Here is a 20,636-nt window from a genome sequence, read left to right as displayed (position 1 = left end):
GAGAGTAGGGCTGAAACACCGCAGTCACGGGCCATTTTCAGTCAGCACACAAACCTGCACAGTCAGGCAAAAATAAGCCAGCGGGAGGAAAATGTAGGGCAGAGACCGAGGTGTGACTCTTCTATTTTCCTCGTACACACAGCAAGCAGCTGTTTATGTCAAACACAAGGTTTGGACAAATCGCTCACGGTGAGGATTTTGTGTCTGCGTTTACGTTCTCATGACACGACTGTCGAACAGCTATGGGGAAATTTCCAAACGAGATGTAACGGGGAGAACATTTATCAAGGCAACCCACGGCGGGCTCAAATAAATCCAGTGTTTGAACTAAAACTAGCATTCTGGGGAGAGCATAAACCATGTTTTTGTAGATACAGTTTAAAGATGCCACATGCAGGCAATCATTAAGTTACTGCTTCGAAAAGAAGGCAGCCATAAGGATGCAGTGGCTGAATGCATGCGTGTGTCACTGCCACTGCCGCCACTGTTGAAAATGTGGAGAATGTGTTGAGAGCTGCTCATCCAACTAACACAGCGAGTTTACTGTTAGCTTGTGACTTTCACAGGTGTTCCGTCCTGTTATTGTCTCCCCAAAAACACTTCCGTTTATCTCATGTCTGAATCTTTTGTAGTAAGCCTCGTTATCCATGACACAAACAAACACACCAAGTTGGACAAAAAATCGCGTAGATCTCAGTAAAGTTGTGATGCGCGATTTCTTACAATCATCACAGACATGAACGTGCAGAAATCTTGCTGAGATGCTGAGCAGGTGAAACATGCACATTTACCCAGGTTACAGGTTACCCAAACAAAAATATCCTGTCAAAGAGAATTATGCCCAAGAGCCTAACTTCAACAAATTTCACTACTTGTTCATCCTTTTTTTTTTTTCTTTTTTTTTTTTTTTTACCATAAATTAATGTAAAAAGAAACTGGTGCATAAAAAAAATTCTCCAGAATGCAGGAAACAAAGAGTTTGGTGCTCAAAATTGAACTTATATTTGACATTTCTTCCCGATTCTCAAATAAAACCTATACCCATGTCCATAAACTGAACCCGGGGAAAGATAGTGGAGACGACGGTAGAATGGCTGTCCAAATTATTACTAATATACATTAAAGTTTGTGATCAATCTAAATTGCCCATAGGTGTGAATGCAGGAGTGAATGTGAGTGCGAATGGTTGTCTGTCTCTCTGTGTTAGCCTGGCGACCAGTCCAAGGTGTACCCGGCCTCTCGCCCTATGACAGCTGGGATAGGCTCCAGCACCCCCCGCGATCCTGAAAAGGATAAGCGGAAGCGAATGGATGGATGGATGGATACATTAAAGGGAGCTACTGCAGGATAAAATCCCAAACTGTGGATTGACTTCTTCTTGCATTAAACCTCTGCTCACCTACAGCTGCTTACCTGGTGAAGAGGATCAGTAAACTGCACATTAGCATGAGGCAGCCACAGGTGAGGCACTGCTATGGCTTCAGCATCTTAGTCCAGGTTCATATGTTCATATGCTTGGACCTGCTGCCTCCAGCTCTGCTCATCTGGTAATTTTGTTGTGTATTTATTTGTCCAGAGATGAGCAGAGCGGACCATTGTTTACATCTGCTTTGGTGTCTCCCCCATTGTCTTTATGGCACAAATCAATTCAGTGTGAATCGGTTGAGGTTTTGTTGCCTGTGCTGCAGACATCAGCCCTGATGACACTTGCCCTGCAGTGCATCTTAGTGAAATCCAACAGTGAGCATCTGGAGCAGGTTTAGCATCCAAATCCCAAAGTCCCTTTGATGAGGCTGGGAGTGTAATGGATCTGAATTCCTGCGGTGTCCTCTGGGTGCCAGGGCTGTTGAATAGTTGGCCCTTAGCCTAGCGTCAGCAACGTGATTGGTGTTGTGATTCAGATGGTGCAGTGCCTGTGTATTAGCAGGGATAACTCTCAGCTTAGCGTTTTCCCTCTATGACCCCCAGTGTGAAAGACGGCTCGGGGTGTCACTTCACTAAACCCTAAGCCCCCCCGCTTCAGCTATCAGTATCAATTTGCCACCAAGAGTTTCACACCAGCTTCTACTGGTTAAAGGCAGGGAGATAATCGGGGGTATTAATCATGACTGACAGAATATCACTGGGTAAAAATGTATTCAATGTATTCCATGTGGGTCACCAAAAAGATGGCAAATACACACCAAACTCTGTGGTAAAAGTGCTGGCTTCCACATATCGCTGATCTCCATCAGTTCGGCTTCATCTTTGTGCCGCATTTCCATGATAAAAATTAGACCCAGTGAGGATACGGATGATGGAGAAGCACTGAAAATCCTAAATTAGGTTGAAGTTGTAGTTGTAGTTAAGCCAGCATGAAAAAGCACCATTAGAGAGAAAAAAAAGAGTAAAACTACACAAATATTAGCAGTGGAGTGTGCCTATGAATTAAAATTAGCCATGGTGAAGAATGGTCCAAAGAACTATTGAAATTAGAGTCCTAATAAGAGGAGACGATCAAATAATGAAACTCCACCAACAGTGGGAAACCAAATAAAATAAAAATCCTTGAAATGTAAAAGCTTTTAATACATGTACAAGTTTTTACTGAGCAATGAAACGACTGCATACAACTCCAACACCCACATAATATATGAGCCATGCAGCACCATACCCTCTAAAACAGGGGTGGGGGAGTTCCAGGACTCAAGGGTCAGTGTCCTGCAGGTTTTAGATATCACCCTGGGTCAGCACACCTGAATTAAATGACTAGTTCATTACCAGGCCTCTGGAGAACTTCAAGACGTGTTTAGGAGGTAATTTAGCCATTTAAATCAGCTGTTTTGGATCAAGGACACATTTAAAACCTGCAGGACACCAGCCCTTGAGGCCTGGAGTTCCCCGACCCCTGCTCTAAAAGCAGACCTTGGGAACATGACGGTGATCCGTTCAATTCATTTTTATTTACATAGCACCAAATCACAACTTGCTAAAGGTGCTTTATATTCAAAGGTAAAGACCCTCCAATAATAGGGAGAAAACCCCAATGAACGAGCACTTGACGACAGTGGGAAGGAAAAACTCCATTTTAACAGGAAGAAACCTCCGCAGGACCACGCTCAGTGAGGGGCAGTCATCTGCCGCCACTGGTTGGGGTTTAGGGGAGAAAGATGGGCCAAAAGAGTCAAAACTTTCAATGAATAATCTAAACACTCCTAAAAAAGTAAAAATAAAGGGTTTAATTGCAAAGTAATTGAAAAGGCCTGTGCAGATGCACTTTAGAGGTATACTGTAAGGGTCTCAAAACTACTTATGTGTACTGTTTTCCACCAATGTGTGGTGCCAGTTTGACCCCTGCCCTGTCCCCCCTGCCAGCCTCTCCCCACCATGCCTGCTTGTCCATGGATGACACCAGCGACTCATCTTGACCTACCTCTCCTCACCACCGAGGTGAGTCCAATCAGTCTCATAGACTGACCCAGAAAAACACAGTAAATTATCTGATGTACAAGTGTTCTCACTAGCTTCATTGTTTTTGCAAGAGGCACATAATTTTCAACTGTATATTTCCTGCATGCTGGGTAAAAAGTAGAGATTATGTGTATTCAAGGGCGAGCTTTTTAGTATTGCCTCAGTTTTGTACATTATAATTCCAATTGCACCTGTGTTCAAGCTTTGCCCCCCTGTGTGCGATTAGCAATTCCAATAACAATGTTGGAGGGTTAGCGGCTCGATGTGAATTCTGATTCCAGTGGCATTTTCTACATATCTGTATATGGGAGGGTTAGCTTTTGGTGTTAGCATTAGTGATTCTGACGGCATATAATGTGCAGGGGAGGGTTGGCTGTTAGCGCTGTGTTAGCCACGGTGTGTTGTCATTCCCACGGCGTAGCCAGGGCCTTGGAGCCATGCGGCATGTGGCAGAGCGTCCCAGGTGGTGGGCTGTCAAGATGAGGATCAAAGAGCAGAGGAGTGGACCACACACACACACACACACACACACACACACACACACACACACACACACACACACACACACACACACACACACACACAGAATCCTGCAGAAAGCCACTGAGTGTGCATATTTTAGGTGTAGGTCTGCACGTTTGCTTTTTATTTACACATAAGCATACCTGTACTACAACCACAAGCAGGTGCAGGGGCCCAGCACGAATAAGCTCTTTCCATCAATTTGTGTGCATGTGTCTTTTTTTCTGCAGAACAAACATTTACCTGAAGGCCGAGAGGGCTCTGAGCAAGGAGACACACTTTGCTTGTGTTGTCGAAAAGGGACACTTAAAACCACACACCAGAGACGTGCACGCACAAATCTGGAGCGGCAGGAAGGAATCTATTAGACGCTGGAGTGTACGTGTGCACGTAACAGAAAGAGCAAGACAGCCAGATGGGACATGGGAAAGGAGGGCAGAGCGTTTGCAAGTGAGAAGAAAAAAAAAGAGAAGAAGAAGAGGGGAGAGAAACAACCGTTGTGAGTTGAATAGAGAGCAGAGGAGGGAGATGCCTGTTCATAAATGCTTCATGGCTGCTGAAGGGGGCCTTTGACTGAGCGAAGACCCACGGCCCCCTGCCTCTGTCAACACATCTACCCCCTCCAACAACAGGTCGACCCCAACTTCTCAGCTCGAGACAGCAGAGCTGCAGAGGAGCTGAAGGGGGGGCTGAATCGGCAAGTTGAGGAGGTTTTTTTTCTCTCACTTATGCCTTCCAACGGCTTTCTCTAAAAATCAGGCACACGCGAGGCCGTGTTCTTAGAGTCTGAAAATTAAACCCGCTTTAGAGGTGACAACCTGACCTGTAATTTTACTTTCTTTGCAAATTAATTTCATAATGTTTTCTTCTTGTTCTGTAACTCTTCATTTGAATGGGAACATCCCAGTCTCCCCTCCATGCCATGAGGGTCACCTTAGCCTGAGTGCCAACTAATCTACTTAAATGACTTTCATTAGTCTGGGTTTCAGCGCTGTTTCCCAGTGGCCATGTTGGACTGTTTCTAGACTATCATTTTTTATCTTGAGCTGATGGAAATTGTTATATTTAAACACACTTACAGAAAATAAAGCACCTTATTACATCTTTAGGTTTAGACCTTTAGCTTGTCATTGGTGTGGCACCTGCTGAGTTACTGGCACTGTCATTCGTGTCCAGTGACAATTTTTTACCTTAATCATTGTCATATTTAGAAGTTAGAGTGTGTCTTTGGACTGTGGGAGCACCTGAAGAAAACCCAAACACACAAGGAGGACAAGCGCCCTGGGCAGGTTTAAACCTAGCACCTTTGTGAGGTGAGGCGACCACTGTTCCACCTGTACAAGGCAGATACAAAGTAAACTTGTCAGCGGGTATTAAATACCTTTTAATTTAACTTAAATATATGAGGAAACCCTTAAAGTCTCATTTCTTTTTGTATAACAGACTGTCTCCTCACGCTCAACCACAGAATCTATAATAAATGGTCCTAATATCTACCTTTTACTGCTCGGAACAAGCACTTACAAGTAATCACCTTTAAATCCAATAATTAGCCCTTGGGGGTACATTTGTGGAGACTGTATCTGTAGGGACAGAAACTTACTGTAGTCCAATTTCAGTGTAAAGGGTGTGCAGTTACGCCACTTTATAACTTCTATTAGTGGGGTGTCAAATATAAGGCTCGGGGGCCAGAATTAGCCTGGCACAGACTCCAAATAAAGTTTGGTCTTTAAACTGTATTTTCACAAGTCTTCCCCCATGGCTATTCATATGGGCTTCAAACAAGAATTTCAAAGTGTACAGTCTTCACATGTGGTCGTGGGGACGAGTTAGCTTGCTTTGCTAGTGTAAGCTCAGGGACAGCTTGTTAAATTCAGATAGATGCTAACTCTACGAGAATCTTCCTGTGTATCGCTCCCTTTGTGCAACTCTGAGCTTTAACACAGTCCAGGTTCAGTCCAGTCCATCAAAAAGAATAATACGATTTCACAGCACTTTAATTTAAAGCTGTGCACGGGTAACGATGGAAACATGGACTGGAAGAAAGAGCAGATTCATGAGTTTCACGTCATTGAAGGTAGTTAGCATAACAACAGCAGTGACTCCAGACATGCTCACAAAAGCATGGGACGAGTTTTATATGTACAACTTTATATTAGCCATTTATTTTAAAATTTACTCAAATCTCTATGTTCATTATTTTAAATATTTTTAAGACAGCCTTGTGGCGGAGGTTTGGTCCCTGGCTCAGTTGCAGGGGAGGGGTGAGCTCAAGGGGCAGTGCCAAGGAGGTTGGAGGCACAGCCCATATGGAAAAGATATATATAAATCTTATAAAGTTTGTATCTGTCTTGTGTGAAACTTGTATGAAAAGCATACAAGAGTGAAAACAGATATAAGATCCCTTGAAAAATTATATAATGAAACTTGTATGTTTTGGTTACTTACTAAAACAATATATATAAAAGTAATGAGAAAGTGGCCACTTTCATGAGTAAATCATATAAGTTTTTACTATTTCTTTTCCATATGGGAGGTGGAGGTCAGAGACCAGAAGAGGAGGTGTGTGTGTGAGGCCACCTGGAAAGCTGACTACGCTGGAATATTCGTGCTGATCTGAAGTGCATTGTGTGTTTCACAAATAAACTGTAAACAACTATCAGAATGCTGTGTGGGGTCCAAATTATTAACAATACAGAAGTGACCTTGTTTTGTGGCACAAACAGCATAAAACTGAATGAGTATTACAAACTGGAGAGTTTCCTTAAAGATGGAAATTAGTGAAATGTGCATGATTTCATCCAAATCCCAATGCTAGTTATTCTTCTTCTTATTATTATTATTCAGTGTAACTTTGCAGGTCAACAGAGTTGAATTCTCGAGGAGACAGAAAACTAAATTAGGAAATAAAAATAGAATATATATCTTTTTTAGCTCCAAAAAGCCAAAGTTTGATGGACACCATCCATTGCAAAGAGCTGATATATTTGTCCAATCGCCTGACCTGTAATTTTATTTAAAATAATTACAGGTCAGTTCTTTAGAATATGAACAGGTTATGTTTTTACCTCCAATTTACTTGCTTAATCCCATGGGTTAAGGTTAAAGACGTATCTTGTTGGTCCAAACCTCCAGGTTGGCACCAGCTGCTCTATTCAGCACACAAATGTGTGGGCTTGAATTACCTCAGACTGGAGAAAGAGTGGGGAAAAGGCCGGCGGTAGGGTAGGGTGAAAATAACAGAGGCAAAGTCCTGCAGTCCAGCAGAATGAAAGTATGCTTTATTAAAAGGGGAAAAAGAGACAGGTGTGGGATGTATCGCAGAGCTTCACCAAGAGCCCTTCCACCCGAGGCAGGGTTCTTACAGTGACCCACACGAATTTCTCCCCCCCATTATTCCCCTTCCCCTCTACTTTCCTTTTGACCCCTGGGGTTCTACTCAACTGCTGACCCACATTAACTATACTTTACTGCAATTACTGCTCACACAGGCCTCTGGGTGGCATGGAATACATACTCCACCTCGCTCCATTTCTTCCTCTCCTGCCCCCCTCCTCGCCGTTCTCTCGTTGCTCTCTCTGTGCAGCTGTAAAAATGCCCCTTAACGTGTATAATTTATGTGTGTCAAAGAGCCGCTGAGTGACAGCAGGGATGGGGGGAATATGACAGAGAACACATTCTGAATTTGACAGCGCAATAAGAACAGATTGTCAGATGGAAAAACAGGGAGAGGATGAGTGGATGGCTTCAAACAATGCCGCATCTCTGACGGGCATTTGGCTGATGTTCTAATCCTGTTAACGTAGGAATCGGTCCAGCTCGCAGCACTTCACAAATCTATACAATCCACTAGTTACTTTGGTGGAAAAGCACCAATGTCAATCCTCCCCCTCGCTGGCTCCCTCCCTTACTGGCTGTAAAAACAACAAGAGCACTTTCAGGAAATCAAAGCCACTTTCTGGCCGACCTCAAAGTGCTCGGAGAGGGAGGGGAAAAAAATCCAGCTCTGCAAGTTTGCTTATAACCAAGTAACTCTCTCTGTCGCTGAGGCATGCAAAAGTATAAACACAGAGATGAGCTGAGAATCCACACACACACACACACTCACATAAAATCTCCCATTAAAATCCACCTGCAGCTGTTCCCTAATTGGGCCTGGGTAGCTGGCTAAAAAAGCTAACGTTTAGTTAAGGCGATTTAATTGGCCGCTCTGCTTTAGGAAAGAATGAAATAAATCAGTCCTCCGTCTCAGGTCGGCCCCGTCTCAACTGAATCCATTAGAGCAGATAATTGTCTTGGACGGCGGAGCGTTCAGCTCTGCACGTTGCCATAGCCGAGCGAGAAGATACAGTCGGCTTGCAAAGCGGATGTCTGCCATTGGACGGGTGTGCGGGTCCCTGGACACGGCATCAGAGCAGCCCAGGCAATGAGGAAGCTGATCTGAGCAGTGATCGAAAATCAAACGCTGTAATCTGCTACATGTGTTTATCTCTGGGCTGGAAATGATTTCCAGAGGCGTTTCTGTTTTCTTTCTTCATTTTTCAATATGACACACGGGTTCATAACAAATGACGTTTAAGCGGTTTCAGACGTCCAGATCAAACATTTATCACGGCTCGGTGTCGATTTTCACGTTTCGGCACCTTTTTAGTGTCAGCCTCGTCATCCCTCGCTCACGTTTTCGGGGATTGATGTTGACGCTCCCCCCCGCCCCCCATTTTTTTAATTTGTCTTTTCAGCTACAGGTGGAATCACTTGCTCGCAGCAACTATCAGCAACACAGATTAGAAAACAGACACCGATTAAAATGAACATGTCACTGGTTATTGGTTTTGGCGAAGGCTGAGTGATTATAGTCTTTTTAATAATCCACTAGTCATATAATAAAGCTGTGGCTCTTGCTTTTTGAGAGCTGAATCAGAATTTTAAGAGAGAAATAATCACTCATGCTTCATTTTTTCCCCTTCCCTGGCATTCGCAGGTCTGACAGACAACATCGCTTTATCCAATAATAATTTCAGGCCTGTTAAAATTTAGACTCGTCTGCATTCAGTTTGCCACGACTCAAATCCCTTGTGCCTTATACCTTATTTTGATCATTCCAAAGTATTTCCAGGCCGTGTTGTGCACAGAGACCTTTGCGCAGATCAGCCACTTAATGAAGACATTAAACTTATTCTGTGCATGCATGATGTTCATGTGTGCGCGTGTGCTTGTGTCTCACTTGTATCATTAAGATAAATGACAAAGCGCATCCCCAGCCAAAAAACAGACACTCACACGCTGCAACAAACCCGTCATGGCGCTTAAGGTTGTGTTTTAGCAAAAGGACCATTTTCTGTTTACCCCTCTGGCTCTCTTTGTCTCATTCTCTCTTTATCTCTGCCTCCATCTCTCTCTCTCTCTTTCAGCACAAAATGCCAAATTGCTCCATTTCTCACTCTCTCCCTTCCTCCCCGGCTCATCCACTCATCTGGTTATTAACTCCAAACACATTAAACCAACAGTAGCGCCACGATATTCCCCAGACCATCCTAGTCAGCATAAGCACACACACACACACACACACACACACACACACACACACACACACACACACACACACACACACACACACACACACACACACACAGCCTAAATGCAAGCACCTGGGTCAAACGACAAAATGGATTCTGCATGACGCACAAAAGTGACACAATTGAATGCTCTGGGACCAAACCAAGCTGCCTCTCAAATCATTTTTCTGTGATTGATTACATTTTGGCCTCTGAATAACCTAAACGGGATTAAAGAGATCATTTAAATTATTACCAATATGTGTTTTTGAAAGCTGAAATGATATCTCTTACTTTAATGCCAAAAAGTGCTCTGAAAACGACTGAATGGTGTTTGCTCAAGGAATTTTATTTTCGTCGGGCTGAAGCAGCCTCTCATACAGCACTTAGGACCGTCATGTGATGCCAGATGATGACAATAATAAGTGTGTGTGTGTGTGGGGGGGGGGGGGGATTACACTGATCCACAGATATCCACTCGCTGGTTTGATGTGGAAAACTGCATTTTAGCCAGAGCTCCAAGCGCGCATTAAGTCTTGGGTTTTATCTTCAACATCCTGTAATTAATCATTAATTTATTCATAGCTGTCCCGATCCAATGTTTGCCCAAGTCTGACTGCCATCTTGGAGTAATTTCTTATAATAAACCAGCTGGTAAAATGAGAAGTAACTTCAGATTTAAGTTGTCATGCTCATTTAAACAGTCATAATTCGATTTTGGAGGTAAACTAGAAATCACATTTTTTCCCTCTATGTCAGCTGGTATGACATGTATCAGGTGACGCTGGTTATGGCTTATGTATGTAGTTGGTGCGTTGGAAAAATGAAGCCGATATTAAAGTGCCTTAAACCTACATTTTATCTGAAGGCCACCAGATGGCGATGGCTGTGATTACAAAGAGACTTCCTGTAGAAGTCTATGGAGAATGCAACTTCCTGTCTTGAGTTTATGGGCTCAGTCACTCATTTTGGGTGTATTTTGTAAATCTGTGGTATGAAACTGCACTCATTGGCTAACAACTTGTGATTGACTGGTCATTACTCAGTTTCACAGCCAGACCCGCCCCTCGTCTTCACACCAGTTTCCTTTGCAATCATGCGGTGGAAACGCTCATCTCGAGGCTTCAAAAACTAGACTTCAGAAACCAGTGGATGTCTGAATTGCTGTGTCCATCTTTTATACTGTCTAACCAACAATCCTATATTTAAAAACCAACATCCCTGATTGGTGGAGATTGGCGTTGCCATGGTAACATTTAAACCCGAGCACCCTCAGATAACCCGAAACAGTGATTGAGATCAGGAATGAAGCACTGTATCATAATCGATAACCAAGCTACACTTTAAATTATAATAATTTATTATATTTCAAAACTTTGCTAATGAAGATAATTCAATTTGATAAGGTTGGAAATCATTTGCTGTGGAATCTGGGAATTACAAAGCACTATGGGATGAGTATTTCATTAAAAGTAATTATGTAGTACATACTCTGGTACCTGTATCCTTTTATTTTCCCGTTATTTTTTGATGCCAAAAGACAAGTGTGGGATATTAGCAAGGAAAATCAGGCAGTTAAGCAGCAGTATTTCTTGTGGGACTGCACAACTTTGCAAACCTTTTATATGCAAAACTGACTAAAGTGAAAAAAACCCCCAGTGAAATCAATAGGTACTTGAATTTGACTCCTCTAAAGCTTTAATGAAGGCACATAGACGGTTAAAGAAAATAAAGCAGGAACTAATAAATCATTTTACTGCATCCCTGTGACGATGGTCACTTTTTGACCACCTAAAGACTATTAAAGACGTTTTAACTTAAACATCTAACCAGAGAACCTGTTGAAGGTTTCACAATAAAGCCTACAGTGCTTAATAACATCATAAAAAAACCATATTTTAGAAACCTGCTCAAAACTTGTTTAAAACCAAAAAATGATATTGTTATTTGTTAAGGAAACAGAAAACCGAACTCGTGTTTTTATAACCAAATTGGAGTCGGCACACTGGACTTTAAATCAGCACAATATTCAAATACCGAAAGTAATTTTCTGTTCAGGAACACAAATAAATAATTTTAATTTGGCATCTTAATCAAAAATAATATTATCCTTTACTATTTTTTCAGCTTTTTGTAAAACAGTTAGTTTGAGAATTTACGGATAGCAGAAAAAAGATATTTTAGCATTAATAATATCATCAAGCATTACAGAAACATAAAAAACATAATAAATGTGTGTCATAAACCTTAAATGGTTGTGGTCTAATTAACTTGCTAAGCACTGTTTCTTTCTTTCTTATTCATATCTGAACAGACTAATCTTAATTTGACGAGGCACACTCTTGTTTTTATTCACTTTCAGACCCATGCATCCTCCATAAATTTATGAGTTGAGCATTTAATTAACAAGTTATCATGCTCTTTTCCAAATTTTCGCTGTCAATTATGTCGTCCTGTTTTCCCCTTTTTGTTGTTGTTGATGTTCTTTTTCAAACTAGCAGTTGTGGAGATGTCATCTAATGAGGGTGCAAAGAAAATCGAAAAAAGAAGGAAGCAGAAAAGTTGGGAGTTAAAGTGGTGAGCAGCGAAACTTCTCCTACGTCTCGGTGGGTCTAACAAACTCATTTAAATCCAAACTGGTATTTTACAAAGAATTGAAAAAGTGCCTCTGGGTCACCGCTGGGGCACCGGAGTGGGCTCATTTGCCCCAAATGGCGAAGATCCTTTACAAACAACACCATTGCTAATTTAAAATAAACACATTGAGGGAAGCGAGGGGCCACAGTTTCCCTGACACTGGCGAAATTTCAACAGGGAAACTGGCGAGGGTGCAATCGCAGCTCCTTCTGGCTGAGCGGGTGCAGATGAGGCCAGGCGGCTTACTTAACTATGAGAAAACAACAACAGCGCTCAGAGCCTGCGAATAACAAGGCCAGTAAGAGCCCAATCAAACGCTACATTTCCTCTTAATGCACTCCACAAAAAAGGAGACTGTTAAAAAATAAATAAATAAAAATGAGGCATATGGACAGAGATTGTCATGTTGAGTAGAAAAAAATGAAAGGCATGCTAGGTGGCTTTGCTTTCTCCCGTTGAGCGATACTTTTGACTCATCAGCCGCAAAAACAACTCATTTCAAGGGTAGTGAAGATGGAGAAGGAGACGTGAAGGAGCTGAAGGACATGAGGGGGAACTGTGGCCCCCGTCCACCCCTCAGAGATATCAGAGGGAACAAGGAGAGCGAGGAGAGGCTAGTGGGGAGAAAAGGAGTCATTTCAAGGCTAAGGACACACAAATGCAAAGCACATGACAAGTGTGTTGGTGTGCAGAAATGCGTTGATTTGGCAGAACGCTGTCTCCAGGCTTTCATAAGCTTGTATGACTCAGTCAGAATGAGAGGAAGCCAAAAACGAGGAAAATCAGAGAGAGAAGAACTAAAAACAGAGGTGAGGTGGAGGGTGTAGCTGCAGAAAGGTGGATGACATCACATCTTTTAAAAGTATACACTCAACAGGAGGACAGCTTTTGATCGCCCCGCATTTTTTACACTCATCGGAGGAACAAATGTTTCAATACAATTATATGAATAATGTGAGTTAATGAGAATACATTTTGAAATCAGCCTCAAGGTCATTAAGACACAAGAAAGAGGAAATTAATTATTTATATATATATATATATATATATATATATATATATATATATATATATATATATATATATATATATATATATATGTCATAAAGTTTAAGATTTCTGATTAAAATTTACAGAATACTACAGGTTGGACAGCCAGTTACTGTAATTTCCTATGATAAATTTAGAATAGACTAGATTTTCAATAATAATTAACCAGGCGATCATTACCCAGCAAAACTCTACAAAGTTTTCAGTATGCAGAAAATTAATAGTGCACAATTACCGCATTTACCTGGTAGTTAATAGCCTTCGGAGCTTAAATCACTAATTCCTACTTAACTATTATTCAAAAAAAAAATCTGTTCTAAAAATTGCAATATGAAAATCACCCATATAAAAACAGGAGTGAGCACGAGGTGAGCATCTCTACTCAACACTGATTTGCACTCTAAATTTCCCTTGCAGCGTATAAGCAGGAACTCTCAGGACTATTTGGGGACATGGGTCTCATGCGAGTCTACCCAGGTGCATTTGCATAAAGTGCAACGTTTTATGTCATTTCGACCGACTGAATATGTTTACAAAATGCACACGTTCATGCACTGATCTGCATTTCTTTCTACCACAAACATGTAGTTCCACAAAGAGGCACTTGCAGCTGCCTGTAAAAATGAGTCAATCCTCATCATCTTCAATAATAAAATGTGACTTTAAAGAAGAAAAATAAACATTTTTAGAGCCAGACAGTAAAAAAAGTATTAAATATTTATATAAGTTGACAGTTTAAATTACATCAAGGCTTAACATCTTCATTATTTTTGCGCATGGACGATTTGACTATGGCTGCTAGCTGTTTGCTCGGCATCAAATCAGCTATTTCATAGTCAGTGAACTGGATCTCTTGTATGTGTTCATGTTTGCAACACTTTTGAAAGCCTTATTAAACTAACAATATTGCTCGTTGTACATTAATCGCTCCAAAAATGCAAAACTAATTTTGGTCAGTAAGACTTAAACGGGTGACGTCACTGTGGCAACATGAAGCACGGGAAGTATTGAAAATAATAAGCTCCACACACCAAAACCAAGAGGTCAGATCTTATTCTTATGATTTCCGTATAAATAACACTGTTATTTTCCCTGGTATTAGGTCAAATATGTTTCCTTCTCAAAGCATCCGACAAGCCAAATGAGAAGTTTTTAAATGTAATACAGAGCTTTACTTTGTAATATATCACCGCATTTCAAGACATCTATAGCAAGCATCAGCTGGCCCAGAAATGAAAACTCCTTGACTTCATTTTTCTTGCAGGAAAGTGTTTACTGGCTTTATTCACACTTCATCCCTCTTGATTCCGATCTTGTTTCAAGTGACACTTTGAAACTTCTCTTCAAAATTTGCTTTCCAGTCGGGTGGAAACGCCACCTCTCCCTTCCTGCCGTCCTCACTGCCTCTCTCTTTACTTTCCTCCCACTCTCCATGTCTCATCAGGAGTGTCATCAACCCCCACTCTGGTTGATGGCTGTTAATATGGCAACGCTATTGTCTGCCCGTTTGTGGCTGCTGTCTCTATTGTTTGCTCTCACACTTGATGAATTCATCAAAGGAAAAAGAAAAGGGAATGGGAGAAAATAGCTGCAAATCATGCAGTTTCGAACAATTGACTGTGTAAGTCTGGCAAGGCGAGTCTTTGTCTTCAAATGGTGCACGAAATACGTGTTTGCTTGTGTAATGTTGCACATGCATCACTTGTTCTGCCATTAAATAGGTGGGACGGTCCTCAACCACTGATAGTCTATGTGCCTCTGTGTGGGTAGAAGTGTACATACAGTTAAGTGTTTGTGTTTTCTGTAGGGGTATCCTACGCATTCTCATAGCAGAGCGTTAAAAAGTGACGTTTCTGTCAGAAGCTGTTGGCTTCAGATACGGACAAACTGTCCTTTGGTGTTGGAGCAGTACTTGATGCAAAGCATAGATGGCATATAAAAGATCTATAAAAGATGGATGTGACCATCTGATGTGAAGTCCTGAAGTAAAGCCCTGAGCTGAGCATTGTCGTAGTGTCCACTCTTGGTGTTTTAACACCAGATGTGACCAGCAAAGGGTCACATCTGGCTAAAATGCAATCTCATTGGCTATTGATTTGTGATCGGCAAGCCACCAGTCCATGAGAATAGCCTGGTTTATCCTTTTTAAATTAGTCATGACTTGAAAATAGCAACTCAAGCCATAACATCATCAGGGAAGTGTTTTGAGAGGTCATAGAAAAAATGAGCAGATAGTTGACTGCCCACAGATTTCTACTGACTAACCAAGTTTGTGAAATCCTGCTTTAGAGGTGTACTCAGTATTTTTTTTTGTATTATTTACTTAGAAAAAAAGGGTATTATACTCATAAATATACATAGATTACTAATTGTAATTACTAATTGTATTGTATACTAATTGTATTGTGTAATTATATCTTCCAAGAAACTGATATGTTCTCATAAATTTCTAATTAATTTTTAATTAATCCAAATTTTTAATTAAATACAAAGGAGCAGGTTTGTGGTTTGTGTTCCATGTTCTCCACTGCATTTGAATACAGTGGCCTGAAACGACATCTCCCATATGATTGGCTGGAGATCTGCCACATAAATAAAACACCTAAGGTGGAGGAGAAGAGACATTTGCTTATTTATCCCTGATATTGTTTTAATTACTTATTATCAGCAGACTAGATTTGCGACCTTCCCATCTTCGGACAGCTAACAATAGCTAATATTAAGCTTGCGTAACCTAAAAATCACGCTTTCCCTCTGATAAACTGTTTGATTTAACGCTCATATTTTGCAAGAGATTATCTGCTAAGAGTCCAAAAATGTTAGATCCACTTCAAAAAAAGTTGATCTAACGCTGGCTAAAGCAGCTAACAGAGGCTAATAGCAGCTAAAACAAGACTTACTGACAGAAAGGTTCAGTCCTCAACTTAGTTTCATTATCATCGATCAGAAGCGAGATTCTCTAACTCACTGATCTGTAATGGACTCTTTCCCAAAGTTTTACAGCCTCTTTCAGAGTAAATAGACCTGGAGATGTCACCTGACATTGTCATCTGAGGTGATCAGTAGACAAACAGCCTTTCACATATGTTATAAATTTAATGTTTCTGACCTTCTTAGGCTGACTACAATTTACACAATGTAATGTTCAATTCTCAAGTTAAGCATGAGGGCTGTTCCCATCTTGTTTGAGCCACAAATGACCTTAGTTGGATACAGAAGCATGCTAATTTATAAGCTAATGCTAGTTAGCTTGATTAGCAAGTCTGGCTATTAAATAAAATGCAGATTTATGGCACTTCAGAGGCAGCTTCAATTTCAGACATAGAGGGTCTTCCCATCTTTCATATAGTCTGTAATGCCGAGAGCTAGCAGTGCTGCTTTAACCCTCTGAGGTCTAAGTCATCATTAATGATGACCCTAACCCTAAGCAGGTTACTTGTGATCTGGTGTGTATTAACCCTCTGATATAATCACTGATGATTGTAATTCTAACCCTATCATAATCCTAACACTATTATAACATCTTTTTGTTAATTTGTCTCTACTGAAAACATTGAAAATTATGCTTAATTGTACTCTGGTGGGTTTTAATGTGATGCCAAGGGCTCCTGAGTCATGGCACCAAGGCCAAAGGACACCTTGGGCTTATCTCTGAGACACCAGCAGCTTTGACAAAACAGGAGCACTTGACTCCCCAAGAAGAGGGACCAAAGTACCTCGATTCATTATCATAACTTAGGCTACTGTATCATTGTATTTGCATAAACGTTTGTTGATATTTTTATGATTTATTTTCTTCATCATGAGAAAGAAAGGAGAGAAACATAGGTAAGAAGGAAGAGAAACTATAGCAGACAACCATACATGAATGAATGAACACATCACCTCTAAGTACTGTGTAACCGTGTTGGTTAGTACCTTTGCTCTGTGGAGGGTTCTGGCTGCGATCTCGGAGGATGTTGATCTGGTAGACGGCTCCATACGGTTCGAATAGCTCCTTCAGCTCCTTCTCTGACCAGGAGCGTGGAATCTGGCCCACAAACATCTTGATGGCGTCCGGGTCTGGCTGGTCCGAATGCTCCAGCGCCCCGTTCATTTTTCCGGCCGTGCCGTTACTGTTGAAGAGACAAAAGGCGGGACATTAGAACATCACAGACAAACCAATATCACTAACAGCTTAAGAATCAGGGTCTCTGTGTTCATGTTATGTGATTTAAACTGGATCTACAATGCTTTTAAGCATTTTCCTAATATTTTTGATTATCGTAGGAATCTTGAACTAAAACTACACACCCGTAAACACACTTAGACACAAACAAACTTGACCTGAAGCTAAATTTGAAAACTTAAAAGCAGTTTTCACTGGCAGAACAGCGTTACCCCGCAGTTTCAATTTCAAAAGACCAAATATCCAAACCGTGCTCTGGCTTGCTCATGGAAATTTCCCTTGTGTTAAAATAAATAACCTAAAGGTTGAGTGTATCGTTTCTGCACACAGCACAATTACACGTTTCAAATTTGCTCCCCAAAATTCAGCAGAAACTAAAATTTACGCAGCAGCATAAAAATCAGTCTTTGTTGCCTTGATTTTCAGCTTCACAACTGATTTTCTCAGTCAGCCCAGTGTATTGTAACCTTGTGGGGGTTTTTTTTAAACTAGTCATCCGCACACATATATATTGGTTTTTGCATACTGCAGTATCTAATAGAGTAGACATAGAATAAAATGGCCAAGATCCTAACGGGTTAAAGTGATTTGAAAGCTTAAACATCTGTAAAAGTAGAATATCATGAATTCTGAAGCATTTCAAAGCCACTATAAGAGAAGATACTGAGCTTTCAGCAGACACACACATGAAAAAGGAGGAAATAATAAAATATCTTAAATTAGAACCTTGGAACCAATATTGTGCAAAAAATTAATTTAACTTCAAAAAATGCCCTCCCAGGTTTTCATTCATAACACTATGGAAAAGGCTCTAAAACAGCCTTTAGAAACGTCACAAGGACACTGAAACTCAGTGAGAGCCACACTAATAAAATTCTCTTGGGTGCCTTCGCAGCTCCTTACAGCGGGGCGAGACAGCTTTCAATTTAGGTTTTACAGCCTGATATCCCCGAAGCCGGCAATTTTTATATACACTGACCTGACACATCAGCAAACTGACATTTCACTGTGATGCTAAGTGTGGATTTTTGATAGCGGAGATGTAGCGATTAGTGATGGGATTTCCGGCTCTTTTTAGAGATCCGGCTCTTTCGGTTCGGATCACTAAAAAGAGTCGGCTCTTTCGGCTCCGAACCGGCTCTTCAGGTTGTTTTGTTGCTTTAATTAATTTATTATTAACAATAATATAAAATTATGCACAAAAGGAATTACTAACGTAAAAACAAGTGGTTTTATTTATATATGTTTATATATAAATATATGCGGTGGCCCCTAGAGACAAAACACGTACAAACTCCAAAACACATTTCTAGCATGAACTGAACTTCCAAAGCAGAGCTACTAGATCACTTAAATTACACAATTGAAAGCATGTGTGTATTGTTTGTATATTTATACACAGGCACTCATATATATATTCAAATAATTTAAAAAAAAGTTCATTTACCTGTTATTACCACACACCAAATCCGGTCGTTGGTACTTGCTGGCTTGTGTAGCCACAAGATAACAAAGGCTCAACACTGCGCCCAGCATCCTGGAGCACTTCTGTTGTCTTTTGTACGTGTTTTGAGTTTTTATGTGCTTCTGAGTTTTTATATGCTTCTGAGTTTTTACGTGCTTCGGAGTTTGTACGTGTTTTTACGTGTTTTTGGAGTTTTTACGTGTTTTGGAGTTTGTACGTGTTTTGGAGTTTGTACATGCTTCAGAGTTCGTACGTGATTTGAAGTTTGTATGTGCTTTGTCTCTAGGGGCCACCGTAAATATACTTTTATTTATTCACTCCACATAAAATGTAATAAATAAATCATATAATACAAAAATCAACTATTCACATTTCAAGTTTTAACTATTTAAATTTTCAGCTTTTTCCTTTCACAAATTTAAAGTGAAAAGAACACAAAACACTGCAAACCACAACACAATTAAATATAAATTATAATATGAAAACTAAAAGAACATGCATATTCTCTGTCATATGGACCTGCATGAATAAACTTTCTCAATCCTTTATCATCTGCAACCGAAAATAGTTGTGGATGATTACTATACCTTTCTAATGTTGTTGTCCCTGCCTCTCTTTCTCTCTCTCTGGCTCTGTTCCTGTGCTACTGAGTGTAACTACCGCCCCTCCCCCCTCTGCCCAGCGTAAAGCACAAGGCTCGCGTGCAGAGTGAAGCGGAAAAAAAGTGCGAGAGAGAGGCTGAGAGAAAGAAAAAAAAAAAAACAAAACCCACGTGACGGCTCGCGATAAGGAGCCGGCTCGCGTCGTTCACGTCAAAGAGTCGGCTCTAAGAGCCATTTCGTTCGCGAACGACCCATCACTAGTAGCGATGGATCTATATGGGATGTCAGTAAATCCACACTGAAGGACTGAGGTGAACTCAGATTTTATTTTACAGCGCAACAGCAAAAGCAGCATACAAAGTACGTCTTTTTTTTTCACTGCACTTGCCGACACAAGACCGAGCTGTAGCCGACAGAGGAGACACTCTGTGCGAATATATGTGCGCCGTGATGCATGTGTGAATGTTTGTGCGTGTTCGCACGCCTCGCTGGATGCGGGGTAAACAGCGTGCGGCGTGGTAATGCGAGGTTTTGTGTGAGGGATTAGGCTGCAGAGCCAGTACAGTAAACCTCCAGGCCGCCTCTAACAGGACACAGATGCTTACACGCCGATCGGTCTGCTTATATATCTCCACATCTGGAATGCATACGAAAAGGAGTTGAAGTGCTTTCCCGCCCTTTCACTGCAGAGCAACAACACTTATCGTCACAAAACACACTCGTGGCTCCTCTCTCTGTTATTTATTTATTTAATTATGCACCAATGAAGGTGAATAACTTTCAGCACCTTTCAGCAGTAAGGCCATGACAGAGATGAGAGCGGCACCTGAGTACGCACGAGCCAAAGTGTGGCTGTGTTTTGACGATAATCACACACACATGGCTGCAAACAACCTCTTACATACACGCAAGCGCCATCAAGGCCTGTGGTCTATTGAAGACGGCTGAAAACCAGTTTAATGAAACCAAAGTCAATGGCTGTGCTGTTTTATTGCTCTTCTCTTCCTTTTGTTGTTCTCAGCAGGAGAGTGAAAAAGCATTATCTTAAGAGGCAAAAACAAAACAAAGCCAAATCCTGAGCTTGGTTAGCTGACAACGCTAATACCACCCTATAAAGCTCAGCGAGAGCGAAAGGAGAAAGAGTTGCAGGAAGGAGGGAGGGGGAAAGAGAGAGATTGAGGGAGAGG

At 41.1% G+C, this 20,636-nt stretch overlaps 1 protein-coding gene across 10 annotated transcripts in view; it reads right to left on the bottom strand.

Moving 5' to 3' along the window:
• Positions 1-20,636, bottom strand: part of celf2 (cugbp, Elav-like family member 2) — a 247,032-nt gene that overhangs the window by 81,615 nt on the left and 144,781 nt on the right. For all 10 annotated transcript variants that reach the window (XM_080888019.1, XM_080888014.1, XM_080888011.1 and 7 more), the window contains one exon: positions 17,133-17,329. In XM_080888019.1, coding sequence (XP_080744145.1) covers positions 17,133-17,329 — 197 coding nt within the window. The remainder of the gene's footprint in view (positions 1-17,132; positions 17,330-20,636) is intronic.

Source organism: Rhamphochromis sp. 'chilingali' (genome assembly GCF_963969265.1).
Source record: "Rhamphochromis sp. 'chilingali' genome assembly, chromosome: 7".
NCBI lineage: Eukaryota > Metazoa > Chordata > Actinopteri > Cichliformes > Cichlidae > Rhamphochromis > Rhamphochromis sp. 'chilingali'.
The sequence above is the reverse complement of the archived record's forward strand: the minus strand, read 5'-3'. Positions and strand labels throughout refer to the sequence as shown.